The sequence below is a fragment of the Castor canadensis genome, chromosome 13 (genome assembly GCF_047511655.1).
Source record: "Castor canadensis chromosome 13, mCasCan1.hap1v2, whole genome shotgun sequence".
NCBI lineage: Eukaryota > Metazoa > Chordata > Mammalia > Rodentia > Castoridae > Castor > Castor canadensis.
The window spans coordinates 51,202,946-51,219,496 of NC_133398.1; the positions used below are offsets into that span (position 1 = coordinate 51,202,946).

The window sequence follows — 16,551 nt, forward strand, 5'->3', positions numbered from 1 at the left end:
ATTACATAAAATGTTATTTGAGGTCTGTCAACAGAATTCACTATGGAAAACTTGCAGTTTCCAGAGGATTTAGGGAAGCAGGAAAAGGCATTCAACCTGTCCTCTAATACCAGAACCCTGGGTAAAATGGTCATATTTTAGATGTTTCATTGCTCAGACAATGAGCTCTTCTTTGATGGATAATGAAACCTTCCTCAGTGGTCACACTTTACTATATCTTTTGCATGTTGCTTTTATATTCACTTCACTTGACCTGATATACAAGCAAGTGTCAGAAACAAAGAGAACTTGTAAAATGGAGAAGGTTGAAAATCACGTCAGTGCTGTAATGCAGTAAATCCTCCATATTTGAAAGGACAGAGAATCATTACTGAGTAGCATAACTAGAATCACACAGGATTTTCCACTAAATTTGCAAGGAACTGATTTTGACACTAAAAGGAATAAAGGGAACTAAGGAATGGAAAAAGTATTTGGCAGCTCCATGCATTTGGGGGGAGGTATGAAAAGAGAGGGGTCCCAAAGCTCACGCAGCAAAGTCGTTGGCTCCTTCCCCAGAGTTCTTTAGCACAGGACAAAAGAATCCAAATAGAAACAGGAACGATCAGTTCCTTTATTTTAGTGCTTTGTCTTTCAAACAAGTGTCTTAGATAAGAAGAAATACTGGAATGCTTTATGAACAATGGATTTGAAACTGAGAATGCCTATGGGTACTTGCTAAAAAGATCCAGATGTTTTAAAATCTGGATATGAAGCTGCTTTAAATCTCTCATCTATTTGACAGCCGCAGAGTTATAAATGGCTTATCCGAACATAATGCTTTATAACAGGACCCATTATCACGCATACTTTGGCTACACCAAGGATCAGATCTCAATGTCACAGTGCACATGTATAATTCCTATAGGAAAAGTCTGGCAACAAAAAGACTAACAGCTGGAGTGTACATTCTCTATCTTTAGCACATTGTTTGTGTGTGGTATGGGCATGTCTTTACTTTCCCCATCTTCAGTGTTACTAGAAACAGCTTAGCTTAAAATAATCCAGTACACACACACACACACACACACACACACATAATGTAAATCACAAATATCTGAATACTATTTTTTGCCAGGTGGTCTGCTCTAAACATTTAGGACAAAACACAGATCAGATGAGATGTTCTTCCTCCCCATTGAGGGGATTACGTCTAATGAGACAGACTTTTAACAAAGAAAAGTAAAAGAGTATATAAACAATGACACACATGTAAAATACTATGAAAAATTTATAGAAAAGTATCCCATGAAAAATCTAATCTAAGGCTAGGCATCATGATACATCCTACCTATAGTCCTAGTTACTTGGGAGGTGGAGATAGGATTTCAGTGTAAGACCAGCCCAGCTAAAAAGCTAGTGAGATCCTATTTCGATAAAAAAAGCTAGGCATGGTAGTACATTTTATAATCCCAGGTACTTGGAAGTTTTGAAGCCAGACAGGGCAGAAGCATCAGACCCTACCTAAAAACAAAGCAAAAGCAAAAAGGGCTTGAGGACATGTCTTAAGAAGTGGAGCACTTGAAGTTTGAGGTCTTGAGTTCAAACACCACTACTGCCAAAAAAGTAATAGAAGAAAGAGAGAGAGAGAGAACAGAAGAGAAGAGAAAAGAAAAAAAGAGAGAAAAAGAGAGGGAAGGAAGGAATAAAGGAAGGAAGGAATGAGGGAGGGAAGGAAGGACAGAGGGAGGGAGGAAAGAAGGGAAGGAAGGGAGGGAGGGAGGGGAGAGAAGGAGGGAGGGAGGGAGGGAGGAAGGAAGGAAAGAAGAAAGAAAATAACCTGAGAGCAGTAGGGAAGGCCCTACCTACCCACCCCCCAAAAAAAAGATGTTTATTGATGTTTATTTATTTTTCTTTTTTATTGTTTTATTATTCATATGTGCATACAAGGCTTGGGTCATTTCTCCCCCCTGCCCCCAACCCCTCCCTTAACACCCACTCCACCAAAAAGATGTTTAAATCAAGACAGAAAGGATGAGTAGGGGTTCTTCCAGATAAAGTCCATAGAAAACACAAGCAGAAATAATTACAGCACAGACTATTTGCAGAACTATAAAATGCTTTGCCCTCCGGAAATTATTCTACAATCAAGAGAGTTGTTGAAAACAATTAATGACTCTGAAACATCAGATACTAAAAACTGGTAGGGTATTTTTTTAAGAGCAAAAACTTCAACAACATTCAGAGTTATCAGAAACAAGAACAACCTGTGCCCCTTAGCAGGAGCAAGGCCATTTAGCAGTGGCAGCCAGTGGAAATCAAAACCCAAGAGAGAAGAGAGCTTAGCCAAGCTGTGGTCTAGTGGGAATAGGAGATTGATTACACACAGGCGACTGATCAAATGAGTAAATATATTGAGAATAATGGGAGCCAGGTTTCTTTTTTATTTTTTTTTAAGCAGTACTGGGGCTTGAACTCAGGGCCTACACCTTGAGCCATTCCACCAGCCCTTTTTTGTGAAGGGTTTTTTCAAGATAGGGTCTCACAATCTGTTTGCCCAGGTTGGCTTTGAACCGTGATCCTCTTGATCTCTGCCTCCTGAGTAGCTAGGATTACAGGTTTGAGCCACTGGGAAGCCAGGTTTCTTACTATCAGAGAAGGAAGGTACAAATATAAAAGAGAAAAAGGTAGAATGGTCTTGAACTAGAACTGCAGATATCAGTATGAACTCAGCATTAAATATAGATAGATATAAACATATGGATACATACATCTAGGTATAGAAACAAATATAGATGTACAAGAGAAAAGGAAAGAGAATGTGTATTTCCTGGCACTGTCCACTGAGTAGCTCTGGAAGCAGTGATTATTATCCCACTAGCAATACATATGTTGTACCCAGAGTTTGGCTTCTAAATACTATTCTCTGCTGAAAGGAAACTAGGCTACCTGATGATCACAGACTTGAAGATAGTACAAGACAGATAAGCCTAGAACAACTTCTTATGACACAAAGGAAAAACTCAGAGAATGATGGGGTCATGTCAAAAGCACGTAAGAGTCAGCTGAAGAGGCTGGTCAAATCTGGGGCAATTTGAAGATTAAAATAATGAATAAAATTGAATAATAAAATAATGAAAAGGGAGGGAAGGAGGGAAGAAGTGAGGGAGTAGAGGGAAAGAAAGAATGAATGAAGAGAAATCTCTTCCTTGGAGCAGAATCCCTACTAAAAAATGTACATGGAATAATAATGGAATTTTGTAAATCACCTTTTGGCAACCATCATAATAACCATTTTCTTTTTTTTTCCTTTGCAATGCCGAGGATGGAACCCATGGCCTCACACATGCTATGCTGCACTCAACCACTGAGTCCCATAATAATAATAAATTCAAGCAAGATACAGTAATGGGCACCAACACTGTAGGGGGAAAATAGAATGAAAATGTGGATGTTTATAAATTCTCAAAATATCTCCACCCAAAATATTTCTTGATAAAGGAAGAAGAGTAACTTCATATGGGAAAACCTGGAAGACAGCACCTTATCCAAGAGATCAAGGTTAACTCACAGTGGCGGGAGATGGACAGCATGTGCTACCTAAAGGGCACAGTGAGAGCAGAGCTCCATTTCCGTGATATTCTTGCCAAAAACCATTGACCTGCCACTCATATGAGAATCACGAGCCAAAACCAAATTGAAGAATATTCTGTAAAACAACCAGCTTCAATCTTAAAATATGCTCAAGTCATGAAAGTCAGAACACTGAGGAATTGTTTCAGATTGAAGAGACATGATAAGGAAGTCAACAACATTCTGGATTGCCCTTTTCCTATTAAAGATACCATTGGGATTGTTAGTGAAATAACAAATAATAAATAAATAGGTTCCTCTGGGTGAATGGAATGTGAGAGTTTTTTCTTATAGTCAGAGAAGGGAGACAGTTTGTAACTTTTCTGTAAATTTTTGCAACTTTCCTGTAAGTTAGAAATTATTTTTAAAAAATGTTTTAAAAAGTACAAATTTGAGAAATTCTAAACGTTAATTTAAAAACCTCTTGAATAGTAAAAATACAAAAAATGTTCATTCCTTCTGGCAATGAAATGCAAATAAAAGCAGTTTTGCCTGGGCACGATGGCTCACACCTATAATCTTATCTACTGGGGAGGCAGAATTCTTCAGGAGGATCGTGGTTCTAGGCTATTCTAGAAAAAAGATCATGAGACCCCATCTCAAAATAAAAGCTCAGTGTGGTGGTATGTGCCTGTCAACCCGGCTATGCAGGAAGCATAAATAGAAGGATTGTGGTCCAGGCTGTCCAGCAAAAAGGACTGGGGTTGTAGCTCAAGTGATAGGGCATCTGCCTGCTAAGCACAAGACCCTGAGTTCAATCAGAACTGCCCCCCACAAAGGTAATCTTAAAGTATCATTTTATACCTCAAAGCTTTATAATATATTATAACTAGAAGGAGTGTATTCTTTATTTTGTTTTCTAAGTACTGTTAAATAAAACGACACATAACCACTACAAAACTCTATAGAGAACATTCCATTATCTTTTTCATTTTACATAGGCCATTGAGGCTCAGGGACACAGGTGGTTTCCTGAACTTAAAGAGCCAGCAAGAAGTAGTAGCAGAATATGAACTCAAGCAGTCTGGCTCTATGATATACTGCTGTGCATATCCATGCAGAGCTGAGAGCTAAAAACTAGCACAATCCTTCTGAAAGGCAAAAACGCCGTGCCATCCCTCTAGTCACCAAATCCTTACACTCTTACCCACTAACGAATTGCTGAGGATTTATCCTAAGGAAAACTTTAACAGAGAGGAGAGGGTATATGCAGAAAGATGGTCACCATAGTAGAAAATTCTTAAATAACCAATAATGAAATGATTAATCATAATTTATCAACTTGATTAAATACTCTACAATCACTTAAAATGATAATTATGGAGACAAGGGCTAGCAGAGTGGCTCAAGTGGTAAAGCACCTGCATAGCAAGCATGGGGCCCTGAGTTCAAACCCCAGTGCTGCCAAAAATAAAAATAAATTAAACTAAATTAAAAGATAATTATGGAGCTATATTGGAAATAGGGAAATGTTTATAGTAGTTAAAAATAAAGTATATGCATATTTGCACATGTGTAAAAATTGTATGTGCAAAAAAAAAAATAAGTTAAAAAGTTAGTATCTAAGAATGTCTAGATATAGGTCCTAGAATAATCGGTTACATTTCTGTTTCCAAATATTTTAATTTTTTCAATAAAAATAAAAATCAAACCCACAATATCCCATTGATATCCATCAATATCCTATTGATGAATGCCTGGAAAATGATGCAGCAGGATTCTTTTCATACTTCTTCCAAGTCTCCTTTAAAGAAGGTGGGTAGTGATTATATCCACTTATATGGAAAGTCATTAAGTTTTTTGAAAAATCATCTAGTAGGATAATATAAACTTACAAGTAATTATAATACACACACCTAGAAGTACATCTGCTGGAGTATCTACAGTAGTAATCTCTATATAGAGATATAACAAGGGATTCTTATTTTTTATATCATTTTTGAACTTTGCATTAGACACATGTACTCATTTCTAATAATATTTTTGAAGGCCTATAATAGATAACACATTACTAGGCTCAAATATTTTTAAATGATACATGATCTTGGCAACCAACTCTATAATTTCATAAAAAGTAGACAACTTTTTCACATAATTTATCCCACATTCAGAGTTCACTAATTCTGTTCCTTCTGCTAGACACCTTCTTGACAATTGTACCTCATATGAAATGTCAAAAAATGATTGAGAATATGCTTATAGATAATTTGTACACAATCCTAATACTTATGCATACAGATCACTAACCAATGAATAGATATTAAGAAGGAAATGTCATTCATTTTTTCTGTAAACTTTAAAGCCCAATAGAAAAATACAAGTTTAGAAAGAGTTAGTCACATTCCCCAATAATAGAAAGATAATAAAAATAATCCTATTATGTAGAAATACCTAATGTTAGCATTAGAAAGTAATTAGACATGTCCACAGACTAGAGAAGGATGACCACAAAAGTTAAGGAGCAACACATCTGATGGAAGGAGGCCAGGGCTATTAGGGAAGAAAGTCACAGAATACATAAGGAAAGTAATTTTCAAAACTATGAATTGGAAACTTAAATCTGAAGGAATTTCATCGACTTGGTATGGTTTTAAAGTACAGGCCTCTAAGAAGAAATGAATGCTTTGAACATCTTGTATGTTCTGCCACATAAGTGAGTATTCAAAGTGAGGAAAGTCCTAAGCTTCCAAAAGATTAATATGTTCAAATCTGATGGGCTATAATGGAAATCATGACGTGCAATCTTATCCTGGTACAAGTGTGGATCAGGGACAACCCTTCACATTTCTTCCTGTGAGTTCCTAGAGTTAAAAAGAGCATACAACAGCGATGAAACCATGCCATCCCTGAAGTGTTCTATCTTCTGCTTGTGCCAAACATGATTTTTATTCTCTAAAACCATTTCTTCCTCAAAAGAGTTCACCAAAGTTGTCATCCTTCCTATCAGCAGCCCCACTGGGCTCTGGTGAGTGACATCCAGACATTTAAACTCAAAAGCTGCTTCAGAAGAGAGTTATTAAAATTCAAATGAGCTGGGCATATCGAAGAAGAAAACACTCGTTTGCATGCACACCTCTGCTTTTGGCCATCCCATTTAGTCCCATAGAGCAGGGTCTGGTTTTGTTTTTGTAAATGGGCTTTGGAGGCGGAGGTCAGCCTCCCACGGCCCCCACTCCTCTGGGGTCATCATTAGTAATGTGTAAGGCTGAATAGATTTTCCTCTGAATCTAGCCAGTAAACCTGACAAGAAGGCAGCCCTCTCCCACAACCTGAAAATGCCAAAAATTCAATTGATAATATGGCATTTTTAATACTTCATTAATCTGTTTTAAAACAGCTTTCAGCAAGACTACACATCACAACACCAATTTCACTTCCACCTGATTTTTCAGCCTCAGAGCAGAATAATTCCTGTTGTGCCATGATTGTGTAATCATAAAAATGTCACATTCAACCAAGAATTCCCCATAAGTTTCAGAGAAAATTCATTTCTGCCAAGAAATATGGCTCTGGGGAGACAAATGACATTTTATTTGCTAGAAAAGAAAAAGAGTCTTTCATTTGACCTAAGAGTTTTTTATTCTGTTTCTCATGGAAACATCTCACATTATAATCATTCAAAAATCTTATAAGATAGCAATAAGCAACCTAATAAAAAAAGTACAGCAAAAATAAACAGTTCTAACATGATTCTGGCCTCAGAAACTTTAGATGTTTACTTAGTGAGAATTCAGTTTCTTACTAATGAATATTTTAAGCAGACTTAATCCATAGCAATATGGTCACTAAAGTAACTTGTACATTGCTTGTAATATATAATGTTTATATCTCATGTACAACAATGACATAACCATATGTCAACTTCTGCTGGGGAAAATTTAAAGCAAATAATGTTAACTCATGATACTGGGATAAAAGAAACCGTAGCATCAACTATAGAGCTCCAGACACCAAATGCAAGTCTCTAAGCTGTGCAAATAGTTCAAAATCTGGAAGCTCCAAGGATTACTGCACCCAGTGGGAAATCAGACAGAGTAACCTTGAACTCCCCTCCAATGGTAACATTTTATCTTCTATGATCTTCACTGATAACGCTACTTCCTCCAGATTCCTCTAGCTTTTCATTTTAAGTTCTTTTAGAAACTTTTTTCTTTCCAAAATTGTAATGATCTCGCTATAAATACAGGCACCAATTTTCCTAGCCAAGAAAGAATGATCTTAGCAAATATCAATGAAAGAATATTTCATTAATGAAGCTGGTACCTGAGGCAGAACATGTTCAGTTCTAATCCATTTTTTCGACTCGCAGCTCCAAAAAGTATGTGTATCATTAAAGAGCACTTCTTCAATAACTCACATGGCATAACTGTTCTGGCTCCAGTTAAAAAAGGCACTCAATCTCTGTCTTCATACTGCTTGTGCTCTCATGTGGATGGCAGCAACACAGAATCACAAAGGGACAAATGTGTACAGGGAAAAAGAACACAAACTGAAACTAGGAACTAGAGCCAGTGGCTCCAACAACACAATTTGATCACACAAGGTACAGGGACAAGACCTACTTCCAAGGGATACAATCTGCACTGAAGTGTTTTTTTCTCTTCTTAGATCACAGTAAATTGACAGGAAAAGCAATGTGAGTTTATACTTTTGAAATGGCCAAATGGAATATTAAGGTTATCACAGAGCCACCCAAGATCAAAGACAGTGATTCCAAGAGACTACCCAGTGGGTATGTTTATGTAGCTATTATTGTAGTTAACCTCCTGGTCATCTCTATTAGAAAGATAATTTAGCTCAAGAAAATAGCCCTTCAGATTTGTATTGTTAATTCTACAGAGGCCTGCTTAGGGCACACAAACTTACTTAACATGTAGAAAGATGATAAAATTCAAGGAATGTGCTCACTTGCCTTTTTTGCCTCCTGTAATGAAGAAGCCAATGGCTGCTCTAATAAAACTGCTTTCAGGCAAATAGCTGTAGTCTGTAGGAACTGTGGAGACAGAAAATGATCAAATTAACCAGTGAACTTGGCAGGACTAATGATGGAGAGATAATGATCTCATGCTGCCACATCAACCTACAGACAAAGTGGAGATGTTTATGCCATTAATCTCAGCACAATATTCTGTGGCTGCAACTAATTCTGTTAGATTAAGTGACTAGCACTGAAGTAATGACTTAAGCTATGCAGGAAAATCTACAATGGTGACAAACCTAGAAAAAAAAATCACAGGATGAATACTTGAGTTAAGTGGTTAAAAATCCTTTCCCCTCCACATTGTCAAATCAATGAGTCCCAGTTCAGTGACCTCCTCAGGGTTTTAGGCTTAGATCCCTGTTCTAAGGGTCACTTTAGGACATGCTGAACCAGATACATGAATCATGGAAATTCAACAATCAGTACTAATAGCACCAGTTTATTACCTAAGGCAGGGACCTCTAAGTGACAAACATGTGCAAATAACCAGATGTGGTTGCTGACCTGGAATGGTGAAGCAGTGACATGTATGCTAGTTTGGTCCTGAGAGTTTCCTAAATCCTTTTCCTCCCAGGCACCTATAACTATTTCATGAGATAGTTCTTACTACAATAAATGGCTCAGTTGGAAAATTTCATCAGGAACAAATCACTGTGCTTTTCCAGACATACAATCATTTTGTTCAGAAGAACCTGGGTATAAGATGATTCAATGCTACCTGATTTGAGTAAATGGGTCAGACTAAGTACTCCATAATATAATTAAAAGCCTATGCAAAATAGCAAAAGCCTGATATAAATATGCTGCTTTACAAGGATACTGTTTATGACCTGACCTTCAAAACTAGCATTACCAAGGGTTTCCAGTATGACTGTTTTTTTTCCCATTTTAATATGACAACTTCCAGCTGTCTAAAATTCATTATGTTGGGAAGGCTATATTTTTATAGCTACAGACTGAATGAAGCAAGGGAAATAGTAATTATTGTGGCCCACATTCATGGCTATGATGTTAGTAGACTACCTGTCAGGAATAAGTGAAATTAAATTTTAACAAGGAAACTTTGATACCTAAACCTCTCTGGCCTGGGTCCAAGATAGCCAGTGAGTCAAAATTCTACAAAGAGAAAGGAGCACATATATTAACAATGATGCCTTCTTCAGAAAATCTTCAAGTACAAACAAATTAAGCATGTGGGAATTGTGAATATTTTAATTGCTTTTATCAAAAAGCTACAAATAGAAAATGCTTTGTTACACTAAGATACAGGATTTCAGTTCCCAGGGAAATGCACATCTTTAAATGTAGTTAGCTCATTATTTTTATAAAACCATGAACCAGAATAACTCCAGTCATATATAAAGAGACTTTTAATGAAACATAATACCATTACATCTAGTAAAGTAAAAATGTCTGCTCTAAGCTTTAATGACCTGGTTCCTTGTTTCAGGATTTGTCACTAAACAAACTCTACATGCAAGCCATATAATCCTTCTGAGCCTCACATTCTTCATTTTTAAATATGAGGGTTAGATTGAATGTCTACAACATTCTCTAAGGAAGGCAAAGAGGAAACATGAATGAGTGTGGGGTTTAGAGGCCAACAAAGGTGGAGTTCAAACTACCACCTCCTGCCATGTAACCTTGTATAAGTCAGGCAGCCTCTCCATACCCCATTTCTCTCGGATATAAAACAGAGATGGTAGCATGCACCACTTAGGGTTGTTGTGAAGAGTAGTACTCTTACCACAGTACTAAACACTGAGTAACTTCTTATTCCCGTCCCAGTGTTTTAGGACTTTAATCTTACCAGAGGTTCTACTTTGATTTGAGGACACAGTAGATAGATGGAGATGTCCTAGAAGCCAGATTGCATTTGACTGAAGACCAATCACCCCAGAGACACTGATGACCTACAGATGAAAATACAACAGTTCAATGGTGGGGCAGGACCAAACCTCCATTCAATAAAGGGTCACACACAGAACATCACTAATGTTTTGTAAGACAATGGCTTGGCTGGTAACGAGAAGTTCTATGACAAGACATGATGTGTGTGTCAGACACTAGATGTAGTTATAATACAGGTACTCAACAAGTATTTGCTACATGAATGTATAAATGAATTATATAAGCAATTAATTGTGGCAGAAATAAAGAGTGTTTTGCTCATGTTATTCCTGAGTCAGACTGTTCTCCAAGGAATTTTTAAAACTATGGTAGAAAAAAACTTAAGATGTACAAAAGAGGTGAAGGATAGTTATACTAAAATACTTCTAAAAAAGGAAGGAGATATTATTTTGTTCTCTTTTTTATAAACATTCTTAAAGAATAGTTTTCATTTACAGATTTTCCTCCAAGTTACAGCAACTTAAGTTTTCAGTAAAATTTTCAGAACATATTCATAAATGTTTCTTTTGTTTAGAGATTTATGTTTGATGTCAAAGCATGAATTACTAAACTTTATGTAGTAGGTACTATAATTAGGTATGTTTTATAAGAATGAAAATAAGCATGCTCAATGAAAAGATTAAGTTATAAGGTTCTGGACCCAGTAAGAATACCAATCATGCAAACAAAGTAAGAATGTTTGGAAATACAACCGTATGTTACAGTAGTTGCTTCAGGTTTGGAGGACCACTGAAGATACTTTTTCAGCCTCTTTTGTTCTGTACTTTCAAATTTTATCCAATGAATACAACATTTAAAAAAAAACTTAAAAGATAAAAACATTTCTTAGCAGATAAATAATTTATTCTTTAGCTAGGAATAATGACAATAATTCATCACAAATACTTTTATCATTGATATCTGAACTAGTGTCCCTGATCATTCTTCCTAGATACCTGCCCTGCCCTTTGATCACCTTCTTTTTTTCTTTGTCCTAGGGCCTGCTAATCACCACAGGGTTAGTTTTTAATTTTTAAGGGAAATCAATACCAACCTAAATCAAAATGCCAGATTTTTAACTGGAGACATAGCTCAGCGGTTGAGTATTTACTTAGCAAGTGCAAGACCCTGGGTTCTAGCACTACTCCCCTCCCACATCAAAAAAAAGCTGTGCATGTTTATCAGTGAATACAGGACCATATACCACTCCCAAATCCCCTTTTACTTCACCATGAAGACAGAGATTTCTGCATTATCCAGGTAAAACATCTTATATTATATAAAAGGACAAGAAAGGGGGTTATCTGTTTTCCCACCCAAGGATTTTTAAGTTTCACTTCTCACTTGAGTTAAGGTTCTTATGACTTCATTAAGTCTGCTTTGAAAATGAGACGTCTGGATGGCTTCTGACTTCAGCTGAAAAAATGAGAAGAAATATCCATCATCCTCTTCCCAAAAGTAAATAATTATATTCCCAGTGCATGAGCAAACATCTTCTAAATATGGGATAATTTGTCATGTGTCCTTATATTTCAAACACATAAGCTCAGAGTTCCTCAAGGCCAGTGCCAATGCTTTATTTATCATTGATTTTTTCAGTTTGGCATGTAGCAGTCACTCAACAAACTTACTATATGCACAAAAGAGCTCCTTTAGAATTATGTGTAAACCTACACAAAAACATTTAGAAGTTACATTATGAAAACAGTATTTATATAAACTTAAAAATTACAGATACAAACTGTAGTTTCTTGTGAATGACTTTTGAAATTTGTTATTACTCAATCACTTTTCTCAGGCAGGGAAATTTGTGGAAAGTACCTACATTGACCTGGTTTAATCTCTACAAACCAAATAAAACAGGGAACAAATCTCTACTAAAAGAATTTTTGGTCAAGAGCACCTTTTCATACAGCAAGTCTTTGAAAACCCAGCATAACTATTACCATGAGCACATATTCTTCTGAATTTAGCATACTAAGGCAATGGATATCCTCCTCCTGCCATGGCTATATGCACATTTAAATTCCTTCCTCTCAACAGAGGGTCCCTTTCTTTACCTGCATTGCATCCCCTTCAGAGCCTACCAAGGCTACCATGCCATGAAGGGCTGCCAGACACAGCATTGTGGGAGTGCCCTGAAAACAAAACATCAGAATATATCAAGAGCAAAATACTCCTTGGGTTTGGATTCTATAAAAGTTATTATTGCAGGGAGAAATAAATGGTTAACATAGTACTAAATGTGTAGGATCAGTATAACCTGTATAACTAACTAAAATAAATGCAACAGACTAAAATAAAGTAGCATATTAAGAGTGCATGATCATAGGTGTCTTGCTGTTTTTATTTTTCAAAAAACGCAATGTTTTCAAATTAAAGCACTGATCTAGTAGCCAGTTTAAAAAAAAAAACTATAATGGTTGATAGGATGCATTGTTTATGAGGAATAAAAGTACATGTCTCTTTCATTTGAAATTGCTTGTTCTTTTATAGTTAAACTACATATCTTAGCAGTTCTTATATATGGTCCAATAAACTGGTCCTTTTTCCTTTATAAAAATATAAAATAGCATACAGGATGTGACCTCTACCTCTGCTAGAACAATTCTGATCCAACCAGGGAGAAGTTTGCTGCCCAAGTCTTCAGCTTTTCCATGTCCGCACACAGATAAACCATGAACTATGTTTCCTAATGCCAGGGCAAAACCTGAAGTCTGGTATAAGTACATTAAAAACAAGGGTGAGAAAAAGAAGAAAAAGACACAGATTAGGAATATTTATACATACAGAAAAACAAGCATTTCTAGGGGTTGTTCCTACTTACAAATCTATTTGTCTTCTGAAAATCAGAGGTTTACAGATTTTTTTTTTTTGATCTAGACTTTGGTTGGCAACAGAAACTGCAGAGTCTAATTGCAGGGAGTTCAGCTGCAGCAAGTAGTTTATTTTAGGAAAATATACTGCATAGAGTAACTCAGCTCAAGCAATTCCAAATCTCAGAAGGGATTATATATAAAAACACCAAGATGGACCACACAAGGTCAGTGAACACCTAAACAATGACAGAAAATACCCCACATCCAACAAAGCACATGAAAACTTCTGAATGTGAGCAAGTGCACACAACCATGAAATAGCAACAAGACCTGCATAAGCTTAAAACCTGCAAATCCTACAATAACCCACTGTGGCCAATACAATGACTCTGGAAAAACCTCTAAAAAATTAAAATCCAACTGGGAAAATTCTATGGCATTTGCAATTAGATGGATTTTTTTTTCCATTGGAGGGTGTGGAATTCATGCCTGTGAGGCAGGTGCTCTACTGCTTAAGCCACACCTCTAGTCCTCAATTAAATGAATACCAGCTCCATAGCATTGACTACACTCAACCACTTTCAGAATTCTTTCCATCTTGAAAAACAGAGACTTTGTACTCATTAAACACTAACTCTATTCCTCCCTCTCCTCAACCCATGGCAACTACCACTTGACATTCTGACTATTTGATTCTGGCGATGCTATGTAACCTCATAAAAGTAAAATCATACAGAGCCTCCCCTGTAGTTGTCCTATTTCACTTAGCATAATGTCTTCAAGGTTCATCCATACTATAGTACATGGCAGAATTTCCTTTTTAAGGCTGAGTAATATTTCAGAGGGATCATTTTAAGGTTATTTAGTTTACAGGTATTTAATTTTCCTATACGTATTCAGCTATGAGCAGAGAATTTTCTGCCTTGAATTTGCTGAGGTTTGACTGAATCAGAGTTCTCTATGTATTCACATCTTCATAAATTACTGTTGCTAGCTTTGTATAATTCTGATATTCCCTAGCTACATATTTTAAGATGTAATTGTATTTACTTCCCTTTTTATTTCTTAAATGCTCCCGATGAAGCCTGTTCCCCAATCCAACCAGTTGTCTTGAACCTCTATTGTATGCCAGGGCTGCTATGGTCCAGTCTCTCAAGCATAAGGTAAAGCCTCTTTGACTATGAGTCACCTGCAAGGCAGCCTGTAGGGGACTCTTCGCAAGAGTAGGAAGTCCCTTGGCCCATGGAGGTAACTCCAGATGCATGGTTCCCAGTACTTGATGGGCCGAGTGTCCTCCTGACCCTCCTCACCTGACACTGAATCAGAATCATCTCTGGACTCTACTTTACTTTTAAGATGGGGCTGATGGCTCAGCGGCTCCACTGCCCACAGCATCTTGTTACTGCCTCTCACACTCCTGTATGACTGGTTGTAAGGGGTGAGTCCCACATCCCAGCTCAACTACCATGGAAGAAAATCTTTTACTTCTTACTTCTATGCTCTAATAGGTTACTTGGACCATCATCTACCGTATTCTATCGTATAATTCTTCTACCGTATTTCTCTATTTCTTCTACTGTATTTCTCTACCTTATAGTTCTTCTTCTGTATTTTTTTCTTTTACTTAACCTCTTTAACATAGATTTTTTTTAAAGCCTATATATAGACTTTCCCATGTTTTTACACCTGACTGTATTCAATTCACTCTCCCTCTCACTTTGCTTATTTTTCATTTCTCTACTATGCACGTGCTTCCCAGAGAGTGTCTCCTCATCCCAGGCGTCCCTGTTCGGGTGCCACCCAGAGTGAGCTTTCTCTTGCTCCCTTGTTCTCCTAACCTAACTGGGGACAATGGGACACTCAGAAAGGAGAAATGATAGAAGACAGATATGCAGAAAGTTGGGGCCAGGTGAACTGGGTGCTTGGATGGAAACCCACGACAGCCTTGTTGCTCTTTTACTTCTCTTCTCTGTACTGTTTTTCTCTAACTTTAAAACCTTACTTCTAAAGTCTTCTGTTCTTTAAAGTCTCTTTCCTTAGACTTGCTCTGTCCCATGTCCCATGTTAGCTTTTCTTTAGCATAATCTCTCTTAAAGTCTTTGTCCTCAGACTTGCACTGCCCCATTTTCCCTGTAAAGTCTCGGTGCTCAGACTTGCACTGTCCCATGTTTCCTCTAATCTCTAGCATAACTCAGCAGCAGCAGCGCCATTCTGTAGCAGTCCCCTTGCAAGCCACCAAACAACCAACCCATCCCCCATCAAAAAACCCTCCATCAAAAAACCTCGCATCCTCCTTCAATGACTCTTTTATATCCAGTGGTAAACAGGAAGGTGGAACAACATTTCTTGGGGAGGGGTGTGACACTGTAACAAGAGAAACCTGTGCTCCTACTTCTCTGAACATAAACAACTTAGGAAAAGCAGTAGTGATACATTTTGTACTTCGCTCTCTTCTGTGGCTGGGTCAATGCCAAATTCAGCCTGTAGATCATTGAGCACAACTGTGCTTATGTCAAGTTCTCATAGGCTTCTCATAATTCACTCCCCACATTTACTAAACACATCTGTGGTACATTTACACATTGGCTAGAGAGAGAAAAAAAAGTCTATCAGTAATGTCTCAGACAAAGAAAAAGAAACATCCACAGAAGGAGACAAGAGGATAAGGCAAGAAAAAGATTTGGATTGCTGCCTAGAGCAATGGAGAAGGGTTCCTCAGTTCTAGATACAAAAACATACTCTAACTCAGAATAAGGCAAAGTGTAGACTCAGCAACAGCATGAGGCCCAGGGGAGAGCAAATCAGGGCAGACGTCCCAACCTGCTGGTTCTTCTCTACTAACAGTTGAAGCTTGTTCATAATGTCTTCAGCCTCCGTAGCCTCAATAATGCCAGCACTGAACGCTGATGTACACACACAGCTAAGGGTGTAGGCGAGGACCTGAGATGAAATCACAGCAGAAAAATTTTTCTTCATGATGCAAGACCAAAGAACATGGCTTGGTTGACTATCAAACTTCTCCCCAGAATATGAACTGAGTTCAAATGCATTTACCACAGATCAAGCACTGTTTTGCTGCCTGATCTGTATTAGTGTATTTCCTAACAGTGTCAGGATGGGTATCATTATTCCTACTTCTTAGATAAAGATTTGAGGCTCAATTGCATATAGCTGTCAGATAAAAGCAAGATTCAAATCCACATCTTCAGACTCTCAATAAAAAAGTTTCCTCACCACATTATGCCACAG

At 37.3% G+C, this 16,551-nt stretch overlaps 1 protein-coding gene across 5 annotated transcripts in view; it reads right to left on the bottom strand.

Moving 5' to 3' along the window:
- Focad (focadhesin) overlaps positions 1-16,551 on the bottom strand; it is a 285,307-nt gene that overhangs the window by 23,383 nt on the left and 245,373 nt on the right. For all 5 annotated transcript variants that reach the window (XM_074051714.1, XM_074051713.1, XM_074051711.1 and 2 more), the window contains 6 exons: positions 16,123-16,242; positions 13,078-13,200; positions 12,544-12,621; positions 11,828-11,899; positions 10,404-10,506; positions 8,525-8,605 (listed from right to left, as the gene is read on the bottom strand). In XM_074051714.1, the coding sequence (XP_073907815.1) occupies positions 8,525-8,605; positions 10,404-10,506; positions 11,828-11,899; positions 12,544-12,621; positions 13,078-13,200; positions 16,123-16,242 (577 nt within the window). The remainder of the gene's footprint in view (positions 1-8,524; positions 8,606-10,403; positions 10,507-11,827; positions 11,900-12,543; positions 12,622-13,077; positions 13,201-16,122; positions 16,243-16,551) is intronic.